This window comes from Cetorhinus maximus, chromosome X (assembly GCF_964194155.1).
Source record: "Cetorhinus maximus chromosome X, sCetMax3.hap1.1, whole genome shotgun sequence".
NCBI lineage: Eukaryota > Metazoa > Chordata > Chondrichthyes > Lamniformes > Cetorhinidae > Cetorhinus > Cetorhinus maximus.
Genome location: NC_135917.1, coordinates 4,104,072 through 4,128,089, shown reverse-complemented (window position 1 = coordinate 4,128,089; position 24,018 = coordinate 4,104,072). Strand labels below are relative to the sequence as shown.

Below are 24,018 nucleotides of genomic sequence, written 5' to 3'. Positions count from 1 at the left end.
AAAAAAAAAAAGTTGCTCAGAACGCCAGAACTTCTGGACAAACTTTCTACCGACCCTTCAGCGAGATTTACTTGGCGCAGAGTCCTGCCAGAATTGTTGCTTCATTCTTTCCGAAGTACAGTATCGCCATCTCCGGACCGATCAGCCTGTTTGAATAACAAAAACATTGACTTTAAAAGGCTCCTCCACACAGCCACTTGCACTGCTCAAGGTATTTCTGGATTGTGGCGGTACCACCAGTCCCGCCTGGAACTTGGGAGGCTTTTGGGTCCTAGCGCCAGGATCTCCTAAACACTGTTGGGAGAGTCAGCATTGTGTTAGTATTTTGAATCTCCTAACCACAGATGGGAGAGTCAGCATTGTGTTAGTATTTTGAATCTCCTAACCACAGATGGGAGAGTCAGCATTGTGTTAGTATTTTGAATCTCCTAACCACAGATGGGAGAGTCAGCATTGTGTTAGTATTTTTTTTTTTAAAATACCAAAACTATTGTTCAGATCAGATCATCGATTTGTCTAGGATTTTGAACAGCGAAGGCAGGAGTGGGTTGCAAAGCTGATTGCAAACCCGCAGTTATCCCCCCCCAAAATTAGACAAGCAGAACAGGTTATTGAGTTTCTCCTCCTCCAAAAAACATGTGAGTTTTTAAAAAAAAACATGCGAGTCTTGACTGGCCTAGTCAGAGTTTGACAAAAGGCAGTTCAATAGATATCTTGTAATTTAAAGGTGAAATAACAAACATTAAGATTAAACATTTTAAACATAAATTAGCATGCCTGAGAATATGTAGGTGTCAAAAACAAGATGTAATTAATTTAACAGGAGAAAGGCCATTTAGCCCCTCAAGCCATGATTCAATTTCTATAGATCCTGAATGATCTGCACCTCAACTCCATTTACCAATCTTAGCTCCACATCCCTTGCTACCCTGACCTAAAAGACTCTCAAATTTGAAAGCTCCAATTGACTCCCAGCATTTCACAGGAAGAGAATTCCAGATTTCTACAACCTTTTGTATGAGAACACGCTTCCTGATTTCCTGAATGGACTAGATTTAATTGATTATTTCCCCTCATTCTTGAGTTCCCTCACCAGTGGAAATAGTTTCTGTATTTAACCTATCGAATCCTTTCATCATTTTAAACACCACGATCAGATCACGTCTTGATCTTCTATACTCAAGTGAATACAAGCCAAGTTTATGCAATATTTTGTTCTCGAGCTTCGGTGCCTCAAATCTGAGTGCAAGACTCCAGATGGGGTCTAACCAGAGCTTCATACAACTGAAGCATAACTTCCCCCCCTTTTTCAGATGCCTTGAGACAATGGCCAATATTCCATTAGTCTTTTTGATTACTTTTTGTACCTGTCCTGTAGTTTTAAATAATGTGTACCTACCCCATCCCCCCAAATCTCTTTGCTTTTCCACAGGCACTAGTTTCTCACCATTTTGAAAATACTCCAATTTATCTTTTATGGGTCCAAAGTGCATTACCTCACATTTGCCAATATCAAACTCCAGTTTTGAAATGCCTCAACACTTCTTCAATATATTTTAGTTAGTACAGAGTCAAAGAGAAATAGAGAGCCTGCATCCAAAATGTTAATTTTTATAGATACTTACAAACCTGCTTTACATTTCCAGCTTTTTCTCTGTCTGATGAGTTGAAAGTGTAATACAAGTTCACTAACACTTAAAAAGTAAATTTTTCTCTTCTTGGGTCATCTGCACCATGTACTGTTTTCTGGCTAAGTTGCAGGCAGGTAATCTGCCCCCAAACCTCAGACAACCCATTCTAGCTGGCTATTGTTAAAAATTAAAAGTGCACAAGAACAACCTCCAATAACACCATTGAATTTTCCACCCACTCACTTCCAAACTCGCAGTTCTAATGTTGTGTTTGTTTATTTAAACAGGACAGTAATGGCTGTGGGCCTAAGGCAAGACACTAATGGTAGTACGTAACTGTTGTGTCCATAATATTTAAAACAGCAATGTTTTTAAGCGAAAGGAAAGTAATCAGGATCTGTGTCTATAAGCAATAAAAAGTGGAGAAAAAGAGTTCTCTTTCCTTTTCAATAATGGACGATGGTTCTACAAGTAATGGGAAAGAAGGAAGAAAAATAAGACTCAAAACCAAGTCGATCCCATCTTCCCCAGAGATTCAGGAACACACCCTTATGACTTGCAAATTTTATTTTTGCACAATAAAGCCTGAAAACAAGGTACTCGAGTTTCCTGTATATCTAACAAGTAATGAAGTGATGCATTAAAAATCCACCCAGAGATATAGGAAATCACACATACACTCACTGAAATCAATTTGGATATATATCAGCAATACAAGGAAGGATCTGGAATGCTGTTACGAGTTTAGGAAGCGACCTGTGTTACGATTCCCACAAGATTGGTGTCTGCAATTGAATCCAAGGGAAGCAGAGCCACCAAGATGAACCCTAAGCTTTTAAGTTGCTTGCGACACTTCCGTTCTCTCCCTCAGCACTTCATTGGAAGTTGATTAGGAGCCCAAATCCTCCACAACTTCTGATCCAGAAGCAAGAACATTAATCAACTATGCCAAGGCAGCTTCAATATGCAACCTTGACTGGCTGCAGTTCCCAAATTAGATTCCCATGGTGCTAATGAAACCACAGCAATTTACAGCACTTTATCATGAATCCTTATATTTATGCCTCCAATCCCATTCTTAACCTGATGCTTTTGAAAGGAAACTAGATGAGTACATGAGAAAAAAAGGAATGGAAAGATATGCTGAGAAACTGAGATGAAAAAGCTGGAATGGGAGGAGACTCCTATGGAGCATAAACACCAGCACTGACTAGTTTGGACAAATGCCCTGCTTCTGTGCTGTATATTTTGTGATCCTGTGCCATAATAATTTATCTCTGTGCTGCACATCATTGCAATTACCTGATGACACCATTTGGAGAGGGGGAGGGGGTGGGGGTTTTAATGATTCGAATAGCCTCACCATTCTAGTTGTCATAAATATTGATTTACTAAAACACTAAGACAATATTGGCTGAATCCCAGAAGCAAATTCAGACAGAGAATTCATCAGAAATTGACCATTTTTTTCCATAGTAACTTTCTCAAGTTCCTTGCTGGAAAACAATTCCTCCAAGATCTTTCAACTCTCTGCTCACAAACCAGCCAAAGGGCAGAACAATGACTTCAGTCACTGATGCTAACCACAAAAAGCAAGCAAAAACTGGGTAGGTTCCTGCAGGATTCTTGCTGGTAAGTGCACATGTAGGCAGGTGAAGACATGAGCAGGCTGGTGTACAGGATATGTATCAGAACTCAAAATAGCACTTTCATATTGGCATTTGCTCAAGTTAGATTCTGGGATACTGCCATTCATTAGGTAGCTCCCAGTTTACACTATCCAATCCACTTAGTTCAGTCGTAGAAGCACGTATAAAGTAGCTGGGGAATCACAAAGTGGGGCATTTATGATTGTTTGGGGTGGTGGGGGTTGGGGAAGCTGAACTCGAGGATTGTTCAACATAACTTCATATCCCTTGTAGAACCATTAAGGGGCGGAGTTCACAGGAGGCTTGTAGAAGTTGAAGAAAATGATTTTACGGAGTTTAAGTTGGAGGAAGGTCCTGCTCATCCAGGTCATAATTTGAGATGCTTGCTACACCAAGCAGACCTTACGCTTTTAGATAATGTTGCCATTGCAGAGGAAGGAAACAAACCAGAAGCCCAACTAGTCCCCACCCTCCACATCTGGCTGAATCTGTTCTCTCATTGATGACTGTATCAGTGCCTTTTCCTGCTCTTGCTGGGAACTGGAAAACTTCAACTTTGCTTCCAATTTCCACCCTTCTCACCTTCACATGGTTCATCTCAAACACTTCCCTTTCTCAACTGAGGATAGGCTGTCGACTAATATTCATCATAAACCTGACTCTGACCTACCTTGACTGCACTTCCTCAAACCCCACCTCCCTGTAAGGACTCCATTCTATTGTTTCCTCAGTCTCTGTCACATGTGTTCTGATGATGTAACCTTCCACAACAATGCACAGATTAGGTGACTGATTTATGGAACACCTCTGCTCAGGCCACAAGCATGACCAAGCTTATGGTTGCTTGCCATTTTAATTCACAACACTGCTCTCATGCTCATTTCCATCCATGGCCTGCTGCAGTGTTCTAGTGAAGCTCAACCACAAGCTCAAGGAACAGCAGATCTTCTGGTTAGGCACTTTACAGCCTTCTGAACTTAACATGGAGTTAAGAACTTCAGAGCATGAACTAAATCTACACTCCCCCCTCCCTTTTTTTTGACAGATGCCATTTTCATGTTTTTGCTTTCAGAGCTGTCCATTATTCCAGCATTTACATTCACTCGAGACAAATGCTGTGTCTCATAACAATGCAAAAAGATTGAAATAACACTTGAGTAATACCAGCTAGAACAGAACCTGTAGACAACAGCAGCAAGAGGTTGCACTGCAGGGGAGAGAATGTTCAGCAAGAGGGAATGTCTTATGGTTGAAGGCACCAGGTTGCAACATGCAAACCAATCATTATGGCTACTGCATTAACTGAGACATGGGATCTTCCCTGGAAAGGATCATTCACTGTAGAAGTCAGAAGATATTTGGCTATGCAAGTTAAATATAGCTGGCTCCACAGAAAGGAAGTGAGTTGTTGAGGCACAGGTCAGGTAATGACTTTTGGTAATATGGCAGTATCTGGCTACAATTACTTGGAACAAAAAAAACATTACCACTAATGCACACGAATGATGTGGGACAAGGTTATCACAGCAACCAATGCAGGTGAAACTACACCCCACCCAAAAATCATTGTCTTAGGGGTGGGGAGTAAACAAGTTATCAAGGAAGAGATTCAGAATAAAAGCCTCAACATTTCAAAGGTCATCATTATACTGCTGTAACGAATTAAAGAAATATGTATCGTCAGTGATGCCATCATGAACCTGTGTCTTGCTCAACATTCATCACTCGCCACACTCGCCACCCCCCCACCCCCCGCCCTGCCAAATAATATCACTAAAGGTCAGTCATCCATTGTTTGCTGTTTCAAGCCTTGCTGTGAACATTTTGGCCACTGCATTTGTCTGCAAAGATATTGCTGCACTTACCAAGTGGTTGAGATCTGGGTGACCAAAAAAAAAAAAAATGCAGGTTGAAAAGTCAGCAACTAAAAGCAAAAAAATACACAGCTGGAAATAGACACAGGTGATACAACAGCTAAAATACCAAAGTGAACCTGAATTTTAGCCCAGTATGCATTTTGTGATGCTATTAAACAGTTGTGTAATAGAGTCCATGACTCAGGACCAGAAAATGCAGAATTTGAGCCAGAGAAATCACAGTAGGGAGGGGCAGTTTCAGCTGGATTGAGGGAGATGTATAAATGGATTGTAAAATGTTACAAAAAACTGTATAGGCTAGAGGTTCAGACTACTTGCTCACTTCTCTTGTACTGGTGCCATAGGAATATTAGTATACTGAAATTTCACTTAAAGCCAAAATGTAGACAAGGGGGTAATGTTAAAGATTGTTTGTAAAGTGCCATCCTTATTAAGAACAAAACCTTGTCCTGGATTTCATCCCCTCCCCACAAACCTTACCACACCAGGAAAAAGAAAGTTCAATTTGTTGGCAAATTGAGGCAGATAGCTGATTATCTATGGTGTTGTTATTTAGAAGCCTGGGGGCTTAGAAGTCAAAATTGTGCTAACCTGTTGATCATTCAGATCAGCAGCTAAACTTCAAGTTCCGCTCAAGGCAAACAAATTGGTGTTCATATGCATGAAAGATAGCCGCTTGGAATATATATATATATTCCATTTTATAAGCACCTAGATATTACAAAAGAAACACACAAAAGGATGTACAAAAGTGAAAGCCTCAAGTTTAATGCATAATCCAGGTTGTTCTGAACACTCAGTGGCAGAGTATCCCTTCACATTTGCTCAAATGAAACATTATCAGCAAAATTACCATTCAAGTGCACAGTAATAATCCATAGCATAAGAAAGGCCATCTGTTTAATACATTGATAGTTACATTAAATACATGAATCAGAATTCCATTATTTAGTTGCAACATAATCTTTAATAAAGCCTAGTTTAAGTACAAAATACAAATGAATTTTAGAAAGAATTGCTGCTGCATCTATTCACGAGTCACTTGACCAGTTTTTTGGCACTGAAATTCAACCTTTTACAGATCCTGCACAGAGAATGATTTTAAAAATCTAATGCATCCACAATTGTGTTCAGTTTACTTCCATTTGATGACAATTAGCATCATTTGTTAACATGTGCATTTGTGCCATGCAATTCATTAAAATATCAGACTACCATCTTGTACATGGATACTGACTTGTACTAATCACTTAATGTATCTCAAGGAATGAGATCCAGACATGGCTTCCCCCACTTTAATTCAAGACAAGCTACTCAAAATCATAGGAACTGGAATGTGCTGAAAGGAAAATTTGGCAAATAGGGATTGTGAACCAAGCTACAAGTTTTGAAAGGAGCAGTTTTTACATTTGAAGATTCAATAAAACATGTGAAAGTCATAGGCAACTAGATGGAGTCAACTGCCAAAGGAAAACCTAATTCTTCAATATTACAGGAAGGCCAGATTTTTAAATATTCTCAGTGCACGATTCATACATATACAGACAGATAACTAGGCACCAGACTAGATGAAATGCAAAGAAATTACAAGAACTAGTAAAGTGCATCAGAAAAAGGTTAAATAATTCCTATGCAAGGCCTAACCATTCATCACATGCTCCCAACAGTGGCTGATTTAAAGGTGCTAAAATTTAAAACACATTCTACTTTGACAACTCCAAGACCTTGGACTGTCAAGAAAAACGCCCAATCTCAGGAGTTCTCTGGACATTTAAAAGTATCTGAAAATTGAAGCACTGTGCTATGGCCCAACTTCTATACCGCAGACTTGTGGTACTGTTGCTATGAACTACATTAATCAGCTTTCAATCCTTCTGCTAGAGAAGAAAAAGAAAATCAGGAACTCAAATTATTAAAACGTTCAGTTTTTAAATCAAGTGCTCAGTCTTTAAAGTTCAGTGAATTTGACCATTGATTAATCTTCAAGGGAATCATCTGGCTTTCAGACCATGCCATTTAGAAGTATCCTCATCCCCAAAACACTGCATTATATCATAATTGGCATTCTGGAGTCAGTCGCCTGCAAGGAGAACCTTTCTATAAGGCAATCCAGATTCAGGAACTGATTGTAACTATTGCTGAACCTACAAATTCATTCCAAGTGGGGGTGGGGAGGAAAATGGGTTCTTTTGCAAATGAGTGAAAATCATCATCATTGTGTCTAAAAGTCAACATTTTCAGAAAGCAACTGGGGAGGGGGAGAAGCAAAAATAGCTTTGAAATTTGGAGTGGATTGTTCTTGCAAAGGGCAAAAGCTTCAAAGTATTTTTCCAGAAAGTAAAACAAAAAAGGTTTATGCTGTAGGATCCTATTACCACTGACAATCAAGTAATAAAGCTAAACTTGACTTCACTGCCATGTCAGTTTTAAACAGAAAACTAACATCCTCCTTCCAAATGAAGGTGGAGAGATTGTAGCATGCATCTAACTCATCTGATTTTGTTCAACTGGCACTGCATTCAAAATGGGAATACTATCAGAAAAGGGTGTTAAGAGAAGGCAAGTGCTCTGTAGATGTCAGTTCAGTCATGTATGTACAAAGCCTCATTGCAAGAGGCTGAGCAAATTGCTGAGTGCAAGTGGGTTGAATTGTTCAGGACATGTAGTGGTTAGTCATTACAGTATGAAGCTTGCTCAATCTTCCCTCTCCACCCCCCATAAAAAAGATTCACAGCTAGCTTATTTACTGCACTCAACTTTGGGATACACCCAGAAAGAGCAAAAGCATACTATTGTAGCCCATGTCACTATTTTGAAACTGCATTCACACCATTAAGCCCGAATTCCTCACCTGTGCATTATTTAGCTTCAGGTGTACCTTCCCATCCACCCCCACAACTTTTGCAAGCCTGCATATGTCTCTTAAACTCCAAAAAGGCAAGCATTGTAATGAGATCCGAAGTTGAGCCTATAGTTGTTGCACAAACTTTAACAATGAGATTTAAACCGTTCTCAGGCTCCTATTAAAATCTACCTTCAGTTAAAATAACTAGTTGTCAAAAAAAGTAGTTTAATTTTCATTATAAATTTTAGCAGCCAAATTGATTACTCTAGGATAGCCATGCCACTGTTTATTAGAGTCCTTCTCTCCTCTGCAATTTCCATCCTAGAAAGGGCCAATTCCCACAAGTTCCCAAACTGCAAAGAATTGACTGCCAAGGTTAAACAATGCAAATACTGATACTTCTGTGCAGTTTCAAAATATAGGCCAAACATTGACAAATTGAGGATACAGTCTACATTCAGCACAAGCTGCAAAGTTACAGTTTAAAGAACAATCTAAATTTGAATTCCAAATTATCTACAAGTGTTTCATTTAAAAAAGCTTTTGAATAACTGGTGTTTTAGGAGACAGACGTGCATTCACATAGCAAGAACATTAAAAAAGGGGAGGAAAATAAGAGTGATTAGGTTGATATTTGCATCTCTAGTACAAAATAAAGATGGGTGTAAGTCAAGTCCCACATCCATTCTGCAGGTACTTTAAAGGAGGCATTGCAAAAGGCATGGATGTAGAGATTCCATTTCAACTCGTTATTGAATGTGCAGTTGTCAACTTGGAGCAAGCTCCTTCATTGTTTGCTTAGTTGCTACAACACTGGCTCTTGTTCTGCTGAGATGGTTCATGGAGATCCACACCTCTGTTGCGCCCTGTTGTTCCACTGGCATTCTGAAGTTCAGTCTTTGGCAACTTCTTGGCTGGAAGATAAAGATACGTGTAATGGTGCCCCAAGTGATACAGGAGGTTTATCAGCCTTTGAAAGCAGCTTAAAAATCATTTGGGAACCACTTTCAAGATGCATTAAAAAAGTGGTAGAATGTATAATAGTAAGAATGTGGAAGATTCTGGTTGGAACTGGAGATGTTCAAACTAATGTTAGTTAAGAACTTCAATTATCTCAATCACTTGGGTACTAAGTGACTAATTATCACATTCCCACAGGACTATCCTGGACATTAGCAGTCGAGTTAACTCACAGGAAGTTAACTGCAAAACCACAGTCCTAAACCTCAAAAGATGCGAATTCCTTTTGACAGCATTCCCTTCTCCAGGCTGCCATAGTTGTTCTGTCAGTTGTGTAACAAGTGTCATACTAAACCCCAGTCAGTCAAATCTTCAAAGTCCTGAAGATCAATTGAGCTGCGAAAACCACCTTTGAAGCCAGAGGCTTGATTTGCGCAATGCGATTTTCAGCTAGAAGCAGATTTAAATCAAGCCAAGTGTAGAAGTAGGATATATTTAGAAATATTAAAAAAAGCTTCTAGTCCTACCCAAGGAACCTGCAGCTTGAGCTGCTAGCAGCCACAAGGGGTTTAAAAACAACTAAATTTCAAGAGCTTTGTTTACATAGCGCCTCATCACATCCTTAGGGCATTGCAAAGCACTTTGCAACCAAGTAATTTTGTAGTGCAGTCATGTAGCCAAATGCAGCCGCTAATTTGCGCTCAAGGTACCACAAACAGCAAGTGAGACGACTGACCAGTTAATATTTTTGCTAGCACTGGTTGAATGTTGATTGCACACAACACCATTCTTGAATGATGCCACAGGATCATGTCTATTTTTGACATGTAGACGGGGCCCCCCTGCTCATGTCCCCATTTGAAAAGGCAGAACCAACAATGCAGCAGTCCCAGAGTACTGCTTTGGAGCATCAGCATAGATTGAGCAAGACATGTTGCCAAAGCATTTTTTTGCTTCAACAATGTGTCTTTTTCAGCAATACTCACATTCTGTACTACCAGACAATTATTAGCACAGATTATGTGCAGGAGATCCCAAATTGGTACAAGAAGCCACAAATGACTCAGGTGATAGAATGCTACCAACTTACTGCAAAAAGCTTGAAGGACTACATGAATTAAACTAGTAATGTGACTCATTCCATAGCTCTTCATATAGAAGGCAGGGTTGAAAATGGTTGAATACAAAGTTCCTTTCCATTATTTGCTAAGGGTTTTGTATTACAGCCTTGGATATATCCAAGTTAACCTTGTTTAGTTGGCTTTCTGATTAGTTTGAGGTCACCAGTAATGCAAATATTAAAGGTGGCATAGCTACGTCAGTTTAAAATCTAGACCAGCAGTATCTAAAGGTGGGGCATGGGAAGAGACAATAACTATGTACACTAATTAATCTCAACATACCTTCAAACAAGTTATTTCAGGCTCCCATTGCAAGCATACAAAATGTAGTTTCCTGGGAGCATATCCATTTTTAAGAGACAGATATTTAGCTATGCCATTAACAAAATGGGATTTCCTTGTAATTTTAAAACCCCAAAACCCATCTATGATCTGTTTGGCTCCCCTCTTAACTATTCTCAATTTCAAACTTTTAACCAAGTTTGAGATTCAGAGACAAAATTAATTATCCCTAGACTACATTTCACAATGGCTTAACACATTGATCTGGTACATGGATCAAAGGTTTGCTTTTCCGACTCAAGGCAAATTCATTCAGTTCTCAATTCAAAATTGCTAATCTTACCTATTGCCAAAAATAGGTCGTTAACATTCATTGCTGTCTTTGCTGATGTCTCCATGAACAACAAACTGTTATCATCTGCATATGCTTGTGCTTCCTGTTTTTAAAAAAAGAGTGGCAATTAAGGTTAAGATGAATCAAGAGGAGCTGACAAATTGTAATTTCACAACATTACAGACAAAATTGTGAAGTTACTAAAATCACAATTCCATTGCATTCAGCAGCTTTGGGGTCAGAAGAGGGCTCTTAAACATAAGGAATTATTCACACAGTATGACTATTTGAATGGGTTTTTAATCTGGTCTAAAAACAAAGTGCAGTTTAAAAAAGTTATTTTCGTATCTTCCCTACAGCATTCAGGATGGGGCAAGTAAACTGATTCATATTTACTAGGAGCTGGCCAAAAGTCCAAGTTTGCCAGACTTTTCATCCAATAAATCCAGATGGAGTTGAACAGAAAGATCAGTGTTTAATTCAATTGTTGTGCACTTCCAAGTCAATTGCTGCAGTACTGATTTGGCTATTCTATGTTTAGTCTAAAAAGCCAGACAAGCACCTACAAACAGCTTCAAGTGCCTATATTCCAAGTATATTTCTCCTCCACCACCCAACAAAAAAAAAAAAGAACCTACCTCATATTCCACCATCCTTTTATTAGCCAGATCAGCTTTATTTCCCGACAGTGCTATAACTATATTGGGACTTGCTTGTCGCTGCAACTCTTTCACCCATGTCTTTGCTCTTGCAAATGTCTCCTGAAAACAACAGCATGGCATTTATAGAGATTCTCATTCCTGAATTCCAGCTGCATCACTATAGGAATATTTCTAGTGAGGGGGAAGCAAGGAATAATTCACTAGGTCACTCCTGCAATAGCACAAGAGCTTCACCAATACTTAAAATAGGACTGTTTTGTGGAAAACTACTTCACACACAATGCAAGTCTGTATTTTATGGCAAAAGAGTACCTCCACTGCCATTTGTCATCAGAGGCACAATAGGAATATCCACAAACCAGAAGTAAATTTCCTCTTGGCTAGTTCCCTTCCATACCCAATTGAGAAGCTTACTGCCCATGTCGGTCTCATCTGAAACCGAAAATTAGTCTTAAACATTTACAGAATATAGGTAAATCAGGAGTCTAGAGATTGTATTTAATAAAGAATCATTAGTTCATCTATAAGGCACCCCAAATTGAAGGCCAGTGTACACTGAAAGGCTAGCACAAGCATTTGTTCAAAAACTCCTTAAAAATTCTTGGATATAGGGCCTTTCACCCCACCACCTTTTTTTTTTAAAAATAGACTGCAGTTAACTTTAACTCTAGCTGGAGATCTGAAAAAGGCCTTCCCCCCCACCCCCGTCCATTCACTAAGCTGTTCAATATGTTTGAATTATTTTCACCCCATGGGCAAATTTACTAGCTTTCAACAATGAACTGTTTTACTGCTTCTATGCATACATTCTAGTTGTAAATATGCAAGTTTTAGCCGAGACACAGGTTTATGGTATTTGCCACCCTCAGAAAGCAGTGGATACCTCAAAATTATCCAAGTGCATACTCAAAGAAAAATGCAATTAATTGTTAATGCTGGGAGAAAGCTTATCCAGAAAGGATTTCACTGGCCTAAATAGAAATGTACATTCCCTTACAAAGGCATTCCCATTATTGGTGCATAAATGGTGAATACTCTAAGAATGCTTAGCAGCAAGTTACTTTAATCTAAGTATTTCTAATTTTTTTACCCCCTTTGTCATTTCAACTTAAGCCTGAAAAATAAACAAGATAGCACCAGCTAGAAAAAGCAGTATTGAAACAAACATCTTTTGTTGTTCCATTATAGCAAGGACAATGCCCAATCCCAATGATTGATCTGTAATTCTAACCTGATTGGTGATGTCATAAACCACAATGGCAGCTTGAGCACCTCTGTAGTACATGGGAGCTAGACTGTGATAGCGCTCCTGTCCAGCAGTGTCCCAGATCTCAAACTTTACTGTTGTGTCATCCAAGCAGACAGATTGTGTGAGAAATGCAGCTGTTTAAAAAACCACAACGTCAGGATTTTTTGCTTTGAGAACAACTTGCTAGTCAGTGTTTTACATTACAGGCTTTCAACAAATTACAGGGAATCAAAGCAAAGCTAAGACTACTTGGAAGTTAAGCAGGCAACTGAAACAGACCTAGTCATGGAGCTACAAGAGACAACTTGAGCACTTATTCCTCCCTGGCCATGACTGTGCAAAAAAAAAAAAAAAAAAAAATTACACTTTTAGGATTTAGTATCAGGAGTCTACAGTATTGATCTTTGGACAAAATTGTAAAACTGCTTGCCATTTAAAATAGAATAAAACTCATTCATTAAAACAGTATTGCAGCTTTAACACCTGCAAGAGATGTTTACTTTCCATATAAATAGCTGGGGACCCAAAAAAAAGACTTGAATCTCAATTTCCACCCTAAAAAAAAAAATCACAATATCTGGCTGTATCCTTCAGGAATCTCATCCATAACCCTTCACCGTCAGTGGATCAAGTTTATATTCACAATGGCCTTGCCTCAACCCCATCCTACCCATGACCTTCCACTGCCTCAGAATATTGCTGATGCTTACATTACAAAGCATCAGCAAGAGTTAGCACTCCCATTGGAAGGTTAGAAAGGAGAAACTGCCCATTCCTTTGATCAGTTAGGTTAAAAAAGAAATAAACACCAAATGCACTAGGTGTTAATTGGTGCTTTTGATATATCCATCATGACATCCTAAAGAACTTCACACAACCAGTGATCAATCAGTAATAATTAACTTCTATATGAAGAGCCCCTGAACAGCAAAGATATGGACTAGTTAATTTGTTTTTATGATATTAGTTACAGGGAATGCCAAGAGAAAACATAAAAGTACCACCAAATCCAGATTTAAATTGCCAATGATCGATGATCATGCCAAGGTTTGGTAGAGTTGGTCATAACCTTATCTAGTCAACTTGGTCTGTAGAGATTCTACACAGCAGCAAGTGTTTACTCCAGTCAGACAAAAAGGACATATTTGGTCACAAGCTTTGTAGAACCCTAGGTGACATTAGTTGCAAGTTTTAACATGTTGCCCAGAATTCTTATTTGCCTCAATATTTTGCAACATTAAGTGATTGGTTTGCAGGAAAGCTATCCAAAAGTAATGACAAATGGACATATTGCTAACAGGTAGGCAAGGCTTAAGTATTCAAAAAACTCAATGCCCCAAAAGAATGGCAGGAAATCCTAATAATGGGCATCAGAAGCTACAATATATTAGCATGTTAAAAGCCAATAGATTAGGGAGAAGTTCTTTGACAAACAACCCACTTGGATGAACATCATTCAGCAAAAAGGTTGCCAAGTACTGCAGCACAGCTGAGCAGATCAGTTAAAACAGCAGCAATTTTAAGTTGAGGAACAGTTAATAGTCCCTTACCATTGCTGCATTCTGCCCCAACAGTTGCCAACCAACTTGCCAGTTTCACAGCAGTTCATTTTTCATAGCATTAAGTTTAAAAAAAAAGACAAGCTAATGGTTAAGGGAGAGGTTTAGTTCTTAAAAGCACAAATAAGAAAAAGTATTTCACTCCTGTTTTTAAGCAAGTAGCTTAGTGACTGTGGGGAGGGGGGTTTGCAGGCCAAAGTCACAGGTGTCACACAGGGCAGCCAGTCAGCCACTATACCAAGAATAAGGGCAGGGGGAAGAAGAGGAAGTTGTGCAAATAGCTCAGGCAGACAGTCCTTAGCTACTGCATGCTATTCTTCAGTGTCATCGTGCATGGGTACATCTTAGAGGACTTACCACCAATTGTGCTTTCCTGGTATTCATGGAATTGTCCTTTAACAAAGCGTAGCACAAGACTGGATTTCCCCACAGCCGACTCCCCTAGTAATACGAGTTTAAACTGGCAGATTTTGCTGGCTTGGGACTGACCATTTGGCCTGGATGCTCCTCTGCTGGCCATGCCCTTAACAGTAATTGCAATAGGATCCTATTAGCAGAAACAAGTTAGCCTACCAATTCCAGAGGTTAGGCACCGCTGTGGAACCAAGATTGCCTTGAAACCATCCAACCTGCAAGGGGAAAAAACAGATTAAAGTTTTAATGCATATATACATACACATTATTTCAGTGATGTGTTTTTAATCAAGCAATTCAGTCAAACACCTATCAAACCAAATGATAATCACACACTTATGCCCTGATAAATCAGCCACATCTTGTTTGTATCTGAAGCACCTTGAGGCATAAATCTTTTTTTAAAAAAAGAAAAAAAGATATTAGGGATGACTAAGGCCTAGTCAGAGGTTTTTTTTAAAAAGGCAGGCTTTAATAAAAAGGGAATTTCTTGATGGTTAGAGACATGATCAGAGGCCATGTCAGGAATGGAGTATGGGACAGGAGATAGTTTTAGGGCAGAGGTTCCAGGGATAAGGATGAGGTACCATGAATAGGGACAAAAAAAATTAACTACAGTCAAACAAAAAAGTTGTACAAGAAAGATCTAGTTTCTTATTAGTTAGTTTCTCAAGTAGTTGTGTCAAGATATTTTGTTTACTGAAAAATGAGCAGCAGTTAAGTGAAGGCCCCCACCACACAGCCCACAAGTCTGAAAGATTTAAATTAATGAACAAACCTGCATGCATTTGAGCAAACTGTATGTTAGATAAGTATTCCAGTGTTAGATGTGAACCAAGATCCCACTAATCAACCAACCAGAATATTAGCTAGCTGCCTAATTGGTTGGGGGGGCAGAAAAACAAACATGGAAAGTGCACCACATAGTAAAGGAAGCTGATGTAACCATTTTTGCTGGGAAAAAAAAAAGCTACAATATTCTAATTTTATTATAGTTAAGATGGTTTAGTGTCATTCAGTAAATCTCCTTTGGTATTAAGTTATGCCACTTTCTTACTAGGATGTAGTGAGCAATCTTACAACTTCAGTATATGGCCATTTCACTGGCTACTTATTGTACAAGCACTGCAATTTTTGGCCCCCAAAAGCCACATGACTAACCAAAAATGCAATGACATTATGGAGCTTCAACTGATTTGAATAAAAATTACATTCAAAATAAACAATGGAATGGCAGGAAGATACAAGTAATCTGGACTAATAGTTGAAAATAACTAAAGTAAAAAAACATTAGAAATCGATAGTATGAGACAAACAGCTGGGCACTGATGTGATGCAGAGTTGTGCTGGCACTGTGGCTTTAGGCTGGGTAAAAAAGGTCAAATGAGGGGAAAACGGTTTAGCAGATTAAAAATATTCATTAACCTGGCTTCTCTGAAGAAGTAGTTACAACAAGATTTAATTGAAAAAGCTTTTGTTCAATGGAAATTGCCAGTTATTGCAAAATGAAATAGTTGTTTAGGGATGAGCCCCAATGGAGAGCAGTGCAATAACTGCACCAGATGTCCTACAGTTGGAAGAGTGACAATTCAAAAGTTGTTCATTGGCTGAAAAAGGCTCAGGACAAGGTAGTGAAGTGCACAATACAAAAAAAAAATTCAGTTTCCAGCTAATCTGGGACATGTAATTTATTATGATCCTCCAACAGACTGAGCAAAGCAGATCCCATTACAGCAAGTTTATGTACCAACATTACATACCTTGGTGGTGGAATATTAGACCTATCACCTGATCAGGCATCATCACCATGTTCTGGGCCTGACTGTTTGCATCAGTCATCCCCAGTCTCTGATGCAAGCACCATAAGTTTAAATGATTAGGTTGCAAAATTAAATCTGATTACAATTGGGGCAGTTAGAGGAAGGAGCAGGAGAGTAAACTTCACCTGGTTTACTACCAAACAGTTGTAGCTCCTTAGCAACAGAATGAAGTCTACAAGTCCCATGCTGCATGAATTCTGGACTTTTCCTACCTGGTTATCACATGAAATAGGTTTCTAGTTTAAAGGTCCAGATTACATTTCTAAAGTCAAGCTCCAGGCTGGAGACTGAAGGGGAGGCCTACATACTTCTGCAGGCAATTCCAATAGGATAGATTCTCTTAAGTACATACTTATCTTCAATCTATGAAAAGTTCAAATTTAAAAAAATAGCAATTTGCTCACACCCACATAAGAGTTAGGCAAATATGTAAACACTTACAGGTGGACATTGTGGCCACAATTTTGTACAGAATAAGCTAGACAGAACATTGCTATGTTGTATTTACAGGACAGTAACTCAAATCCATAACCTAAAGACAGAATCATCACTCTCAAGACTGAAGTGTTCTTTTATAAAATAGAGGGACATGGCATGATCTGGACATGTGGTTGGCTAACCTGGGATTGCCCCCCCATGCCCAAAAAGGTCATAAGTTCACCTTGGAACTGTAAACAAGCAGGCCTCTTCCATGAAATCACCTGACCTACTTGAGTTGTGTGTGTTGGGCTGTAAAGAACTTTACTTAATGAAAAGCTGGGAGACAAAAAAAGGCAGCCACATGAGAGAGGGGAGGTTATGAACCTGCTTGTTGGAGAGCAAGCTGAGGAAAGGCAGCTACCTTGACTGGCTTCCTCTCTACCTTGCCTAAAATTGTGTGGCAATCAATCTTAGCCAGAGAACCTTCACCTGAGTGTAACTTTCGTCTGCATTTGGACCTGCAAAGCTAAGACCAGTTGGAGGAGAGAACGTCCAGGCATCCACACAAACTCCAGGTCGATGGTATCAAGACTCTGGACTTTATTTTATAACACCCACCCTCCAAAGCCCATCTCTGCAGAGAGACTGTTTGTTAGTGTGTGCCCACGCACTGGGGAAATTCTTTAGTAAGAGATAGTGATACTTCCTGATTACAATAGCGTTAACTAGTACTTACAACTTGTTAAAAGAAGTTTTGTTTTAAAATAAATTAACAATTGAGTTTTTGGAAAAAAAAGCGTGTAAGTCTTTCTTCTGGGTAAGAGAGGTATAGGTACACAATTTGCCATTGGAGAGTGGTATAGCCTGTGGCATAGTGGGGCTTGATAATTCACACTCCTCTCCTCCTTTCCCCCCCACCCTGGTTGGGACAAGGTGCAACAGAACCTTCCTCATTTGTACATAAAATCATTCCATGTCTCATGACTTGAGTTCTCATTCAGCAAGCTCCAAAATTACACAATTTGGAACATGCAGGAGTCTAGTAAACAAGGATAATGTTACTGAACTCATCTCATTACTCAATAGGCCTGAGCCACACATTTTTGGATCACCAACAGTTCCTCACAGCCACCACTCACTGCTGCTACAATTCTGGTTTGAGCACCAAGACTATCAAATTATCACATGCTAATTTAAGTAAGGCAAGCTTACTTTTGTAAATAGGCATTTCCATTACAGGATATGAACATCAGCACCAACCCCTAGACAACTGACAAACATGACGACCAGCTGGCTTGGATTAAGCACTACAAAGCAACTCAGATAGTAATGAAACAGAATATTGAAAAGAAAACTACAAATCACTTGTACACGAATAAAGCTTCTTGCATTCCTTGCTTCAATTTGAAAAATTCTCATGAATCACATTAGTACAGCAAAGTTTCAGACCTTTTCAGCCACTAGTAGATGGAAGTACTTTACTGGACTACAGTTTGAATTATACATATGGCAGAATATTTCATATTTTAGGTCATTTAAAGTTGCTATTCCCTGAGGCTTAGGAATTCAAAGTAGTGAAAGTAGTCCATCAAGAGATGGATGAGTGATCATTTAAGTTATGACACTATTGACAATAAGCTTTCCTATATTACTAAATAAACATTGATCTTCAAGGGACCATAATTCATGTTAGTCTGCAACAGTGTTCAGACTTTCAGCTATTTACACACCAAGAGTGATGAAAGATGATGTTATAGCCAAGTAAACACCTAGCTGTGAGAAGGGCATAGGGTTAGATGCCAGCAGTTACCTTCTAAGGAAGAGTCTACAAAGACTGAAATAACCCTTGCAGCTAGATGGATGAGAAATAAACTCAGTCTCAATCTAGAGCCCATTGTACAGACAGCTACTCAATAGTAATTGTTTCCCACACCAGCCATCCAGATTGCCAAAGAGCTTTAAACTGGTGCAGTATGGAATGGGAGTCTTTTTCATGGGCTAGAGGTATACTGTAGAGACTCAGGTAGTCAGATTTCAAGTTTGCATTCCATGCATCTCAAAAGTCTGATATTAATAAATTTAAAATCAAGATTACAAGATCACCCAGCCCAAACCCGTAGGCCTGCAAAGTTTAAAGGATCCACTCCTGAAATTGGGGTAAAACAGGAGCTTCAAATTATGACCTGGAATGCTCAAAATGGACAATGTCATGAACAAAATCTGGGGGCCGGGGTGGGGGTGGGGGGGGATGTGTGTGTGTGTGCGCGCGCGCGCAGAGAAAAGAGGCAGCTCCTCAAGGAGTCCATAACCTCTATCTTTATCTGTAGGGCCAGAATTAAAAATACATCGATTCAGTTCTGCTGGCTGCTAATTTCTCATGCAACATGCAAGTTTGCCCAGTCTCATCCCAATTCCCAGTGTACAAGTCAAAAAGCACAGTATTATCCCACTATAATTTTATAGCGATAGGCCACATTCACCCTGTTTGGAGCAATGTGTGAATTTGGAAGGATGTTTCCTTCTGTGGAAGAATCTAGGACTCAGGGTCACTATTTTTAAAAAATGAGTCGCCCATTTCGGCCAGAAATGAGGGGAAATGTTTACCCTCAGGAGGGTCAAGAGTCTTTAGAATTCTCTTCCTCAAAAAAAGGTAGTGGAAGCAGAGTCTTTGAATATTTAAGGCAGAGGTAGGTAGATGCTTAATAAACAAAGGGTGAAAGACTATTGGGGGTAGATTTACAGTCAGATCAGCCATGGCCTTAGTGAATGGCAGAGCAGGCTCAAAAGGCCAAGTAGCCTACTCCTGCTCTGAATTCATAGGTTTGTGAACACCATGGATGATCCGAAGCTATACCTGACTGAGGACCCCCAAGTTTAGCACAAGAAACCATTCCCCAGTAAGGGAGTCTAAGAAAATTGCAGGTTAAGCAAATACAACTTTCAGACAAACATTTTAAGCATACATACCTTTTTTAATCTGCTGAGAATGTTATATACCCATTCTATTTGCAGGAGGGATGAACATTTAGCAAATTTATCCAAATAACTTGAAATTCCCCTCCGACAGTTGGCTCACTATTCCAAGCCATTAATTTCAACAGAAATTCATTGCACACCGATTACAGGTACCAGGAGGTTCTTCGGCCAGTCTCAATTTATTTCAGGCATTTGAATCAGTTTTCCAGATTGACTTTTCCATGCTATTTAACCTCTTATATACATCAAGACATCCGTCAAGGCTGATAAAGCCCAATTTCCTCTTGTCATAATTCAGACTTCTGGCTCTTCTCTCCATGATCTCCAGCGCTTAAGTGTCTCATAACCAGAACTGGTCAGCAAGTGTGATCTGATTAGAGTACCAGGACTTCTGACTTGCCTGTCTAGCTGAACATTCTATTGTTCTGATCAATGGTTGATCACATGACCAGCAAGTCACTATTCATGGAAGTGCAGCACTGCACACCAGTCTGCATTAAAAATTTCAAATGCCTACCTACAAATTCTATATAATCCATTTTGTAATCAGCTGCATCATCTGAATCCACCATACCATAGTTCAAACCAATAGCCTTTTATTAAACCACGTTACAGGCTCAAGGAAACTCTTCAGTTGAAGAGTCATATGGACTTGAAACGTTAACTGTATTCCTCTCCGCAGATGCTGTCAGCCTGCTGAGTTTTTCCAGGTATTTTTATTTTGGATTTCCAGCATCCGCAGTTTTTTGCTTTTATCAAGAAAACAGGATGTCTTCACAGTACTATGTCCCTCCTCACTCTAGGGATTCCCAATTAAAAAAAGCAGGGACTTCTGCCCTAGTAAGCTAGGTGTAGAATATCTACAGCATTATAGGAAACTGCAGTGCTTCACAATTTCCGAGGGGGAAGGAAAAAAAAATCACCCATCATATTACATTAGTGATTTGTTTTCTTCCATACAACATCAGCATCCAATAGGCTTCCAAGTACACCAAAACCCTAAAGTAGATATATATTTAAACTATAAATATAGTTTGACTGTAAAACTATACAGTTTTATGTATAGTTTTATACTATACATAGTATAGTTCTCTAAAAAAGCTACACAAAATCCCAGAAGTACTTCATTGCCAATTAAGTACTTCAGAAATAGGAACAGGAGTAGACCATTCAGCCCCTCGAGCCTGCTCCGCCATTCAATAAGATCATGGCTGATCTTGTGTCTTGATTTTCACATTCCCATCTAACCTTGATAACCTTTGATTCCCTTGCCTAACAAGAATCTACCTACTTCTGCCTTAAAAATATTCAATGACCCCACCTCCACCACGTTCTGAGGCGGAGAATTCCAAAGTCTCACAACCCTGAGAGAAAAAAAATTCTCCTCACTGTCCTAAAAGGGCGACCCCCAATTTTAAAACAGTGCCCCCTAGTTCTGGATTCACCCACAAGAGGAAACATCCTTTCACATCCATCTTGTCAAGGTCATTCAGGATCTTGTATACTTCAATCAAAAGTCACCCCTCTCTTCTAAACTCCAGTGGAAACAAGCCCAGTCTGTCCAACCTTTCCTCATAAGAAAACCCACTCATTCCAGGTATCAATCTAGTAAACCTTCTTTGAACTGCCTCCAATGCATTTACATCCTTCCTTAAATGAGACCAAAACTACACATAGTAAAGATGAGGACTCACCAATGCTCTGTATAACTGATGCATAACATCCTTAGTTGTATGTTCAATCCCTCGCCTAAAGGATACCATTCCATTAGCCTTTTCAGTTACTCGCTGTACCTGCATACTAAACTTTGGGTGACTCATACTAGAACAGCTAGATCCCTGTGCACCTCTGCAGCCATTCTCCATTTAAGTAATATGCTTTTTTGTTCTTCCTGCCAAAGTGAACAACTTCACATTTACCCACATTAAACTCTATTTGCCAGATCTTTGCCCACTCACTCAACCTATATCCATCTGCAACCTCATGTTCTCTTCACAACATACTTTCCTACCTATCTTTGTCATCTGCAAATTTAGCTACCATGTCTTCACTCCCTTCATCTAAGTCATTGATGTAAATCGTAAAAAGTTGAGGCCCCAGTACAGACCCCTGTGGGATGCCACTCGTCACATCCTGCCAGTCAGGAAAAGACCCATTTATGCACACTCTGCCAGCCAATCTTCTATCCATGTTAATATATGTTACCCACTACAGAAAATAAAAGCACAAGGTGTAAAGAATCTTTGATGTGGCAACTTATCAAATGCCTTCTGGAAATCAAAGTACAGTACATCTACAGGCTCTCCTTTATCCACTGTGCATGTTACTCCTTCAAAAAACTCCAATAAATTGGTTAAACATGATTTCCCTTTCACAAAACCATGCTGACTCTTCCTGGATTACCTTGAGCTCCAAGTGCCCAGCTATAACCTCCTTAATGAATGATCAATTCTAAACTTCCCCACGACAGAAGTCAATGACTACATTTGAAATGCAAGAAACAGCAATAGGCACATGAGATAAGTGGTCACATCTGCTTTAGGGGTGTTGGCTGTGGGATAAACTATGAGCAAGAGGGCACTTAACCCAAGTACATCCAAGAGTCAAGACTGTAAAATAGTTTGTGGGGGGGTGGGGAGGAATCGTGCATTGAAAGAAGTAAAACAATTCAGTAATGTTGACACTCTACTCTTGGTTGTAGAGTTCAAAAGTAAAATCATGCAAAAAAAAACCCTACAACACTTACTGAATTACTTGCTTTCCCTCCCAGCAAAATTGACTTTTCTTTGAAACTAAGCACCAGCATGCATCCCCTTTACCAAACAAAATAAGTATAGACCAGTTGCTGTACAGTGAAAAATGTGGAAAACAAAATACTGATGCTGCTGTGAAATACCTGTAAAAGCAAAGTGCTGCAAATGCTCTACAGCAGCAAGTCTAGCGACATCTTCTGAAGTCATACTCCATTCGGAACATTAGATCTGTTTTTCTCTCTCAAGGTGCTGCTAGACGCAATAGAAATCCAGTTTCACTTTACCCTCACCCCACCTCTGGATAATAGAAATGAGCAGATAATAGAATCCAGAGAGCTTGCTCCTATACTTCTTAATTCTTGTTTTAAATTACTACAACGCATATGGCACAAATTTAAATAACAAATTGAACTAAAATTTTCTTGGGCAGTCGGATTGATTTCTATGGAAGACAGGCAAAGATTCTTGGGCTGAGCAATTCAGTAACATCACGCCCAAGGCTTTGTCCCACAAAAAAATGGCACGAAAGAAAACAATGAATGTTTCATTGCACATCATAATTTCACGGAATTTATGTTCAGGTCCTCAACTTCAACAGCATAAACTACCAATGTCACATATTGCCCAGAATATTCGTTTAAACCCCAGCATAAGGAATCGGTCAAGGCCCAAGGACCAACCTTCGGTTCCAAATTAACTTCAACCCAACCCCGGGCCAACCACCGGACACCGACTGACAATGTCAACCTCGCACTTTAAAAAAAAAAGGAGGGAGCTTTTTAAATCCATTCTTCGGATATAAGAAACATTTAAAATGCTGCATTTTGCTTCTGTCCGCCCAATCTCCACACCCACCAGAACATTTTTTTTTTGGTAAAACAGAGACCCTTTAACTCGGGAAAATTTGGCGAATCTAAGCCAACATTCGAATAGGAATGGCTCATTCGGAAACAATTATGACTAAAAACTGATGATAATTTTCTACCTTCACGACGTCTTCAACTTCGCAGGGTTTTTTTTTAATAGTGTCGCAAGAACTGATAATCAGCCAAGTCTGGACCACAAGCGTCCGTGTGAGCTAACGGACAGCTCCGGGACTCAATAAAAAGCTGACGTTTCTTATTGACAGCTGCCTCCGCCAATGGCAGCGCAAGAAGGCGGGCGCGGCTGCTCTAATAGTCAATAGAAGTGGGAAGTGCGCGTGATTGACAATCAAGGCCAGACCACTGGCCAAAGGCTTCTAAGGCGGGTTGACGTTCTAAGTGAACCAATCAGGAAGAGCTTGACTGTGAAGGCGGGACTTCCGGTAGCAAGGTTAGTCTGGTTCTCTCTTCTTGACATCAGGTGGTACAGAAAACAATGAGTTCAGGCAGAGTTAATTTATACAATTGGAAAATACAAGAATTGCATTTTTGATATGGTGCAATTAATATATCAAAATAATTCATATGATATCTTATCACGTT

At 39.4% G+C, this 24,018-nt stretch overlaps 2 protein-coding genes across 4 annotated transcripts in view; both read right to left on the bottom strand.

Moving 5' to 3' along the window:
* cdk2 (cyclin dependent kinase 2) overlaps positions 1 to 24,018 on the bottom strand; it is a 434,240-nt gene that overhangs the window by 368,550 nt on the left and 41,672 nt on the right. The window lies entirely within an intron of this gene.
* Positions 14 to 23,650, bottom strand: LOC144672584 (ras-related protein Rab-5B). 3 transcript variants are annotated; one of them, XM_078534403.1, is made up of 6 exons: positions 23,538 to 23,646; positions 14,527 to 14,798; positions 12,593 to 12,744; positions 11,338 to 11,460; positions 10,709 to 10,802; positions 14 to 146 (listed from the first exon to the last, which is right to left on the bottom strand). In XM_078534403.1, the coding sequence occupies exons 2-6, from the start codon at positions 14,687 to 14,689 to the stop codon at positions 142 to 144; spliced, it is 537 nt and encodes a 178-aa protein (XP_078390529.1). In that variant the 5' UTR covers positions 14,690 to 14,798; positions 23,538 to 23,646; the 3' UTR covers positions 14 to 141. The 3 variants fall into 3 exon arrangements, with proteins under 3 accessions (XP_078390529.1, XP_078390527.1, XP_078390528.1); XM_078534401.1 differs by lacking the exon at positions 14 to 146 and adding an exon at positions 5,902 to 8,916 and having other exon boundaries at positions 23,538 to 23,650; XM_078534402.1 differs by lacking the exons at positions 14 to 146; positions 10,709 to 10,802 and adding an exon at positions 8,634 to 8,916.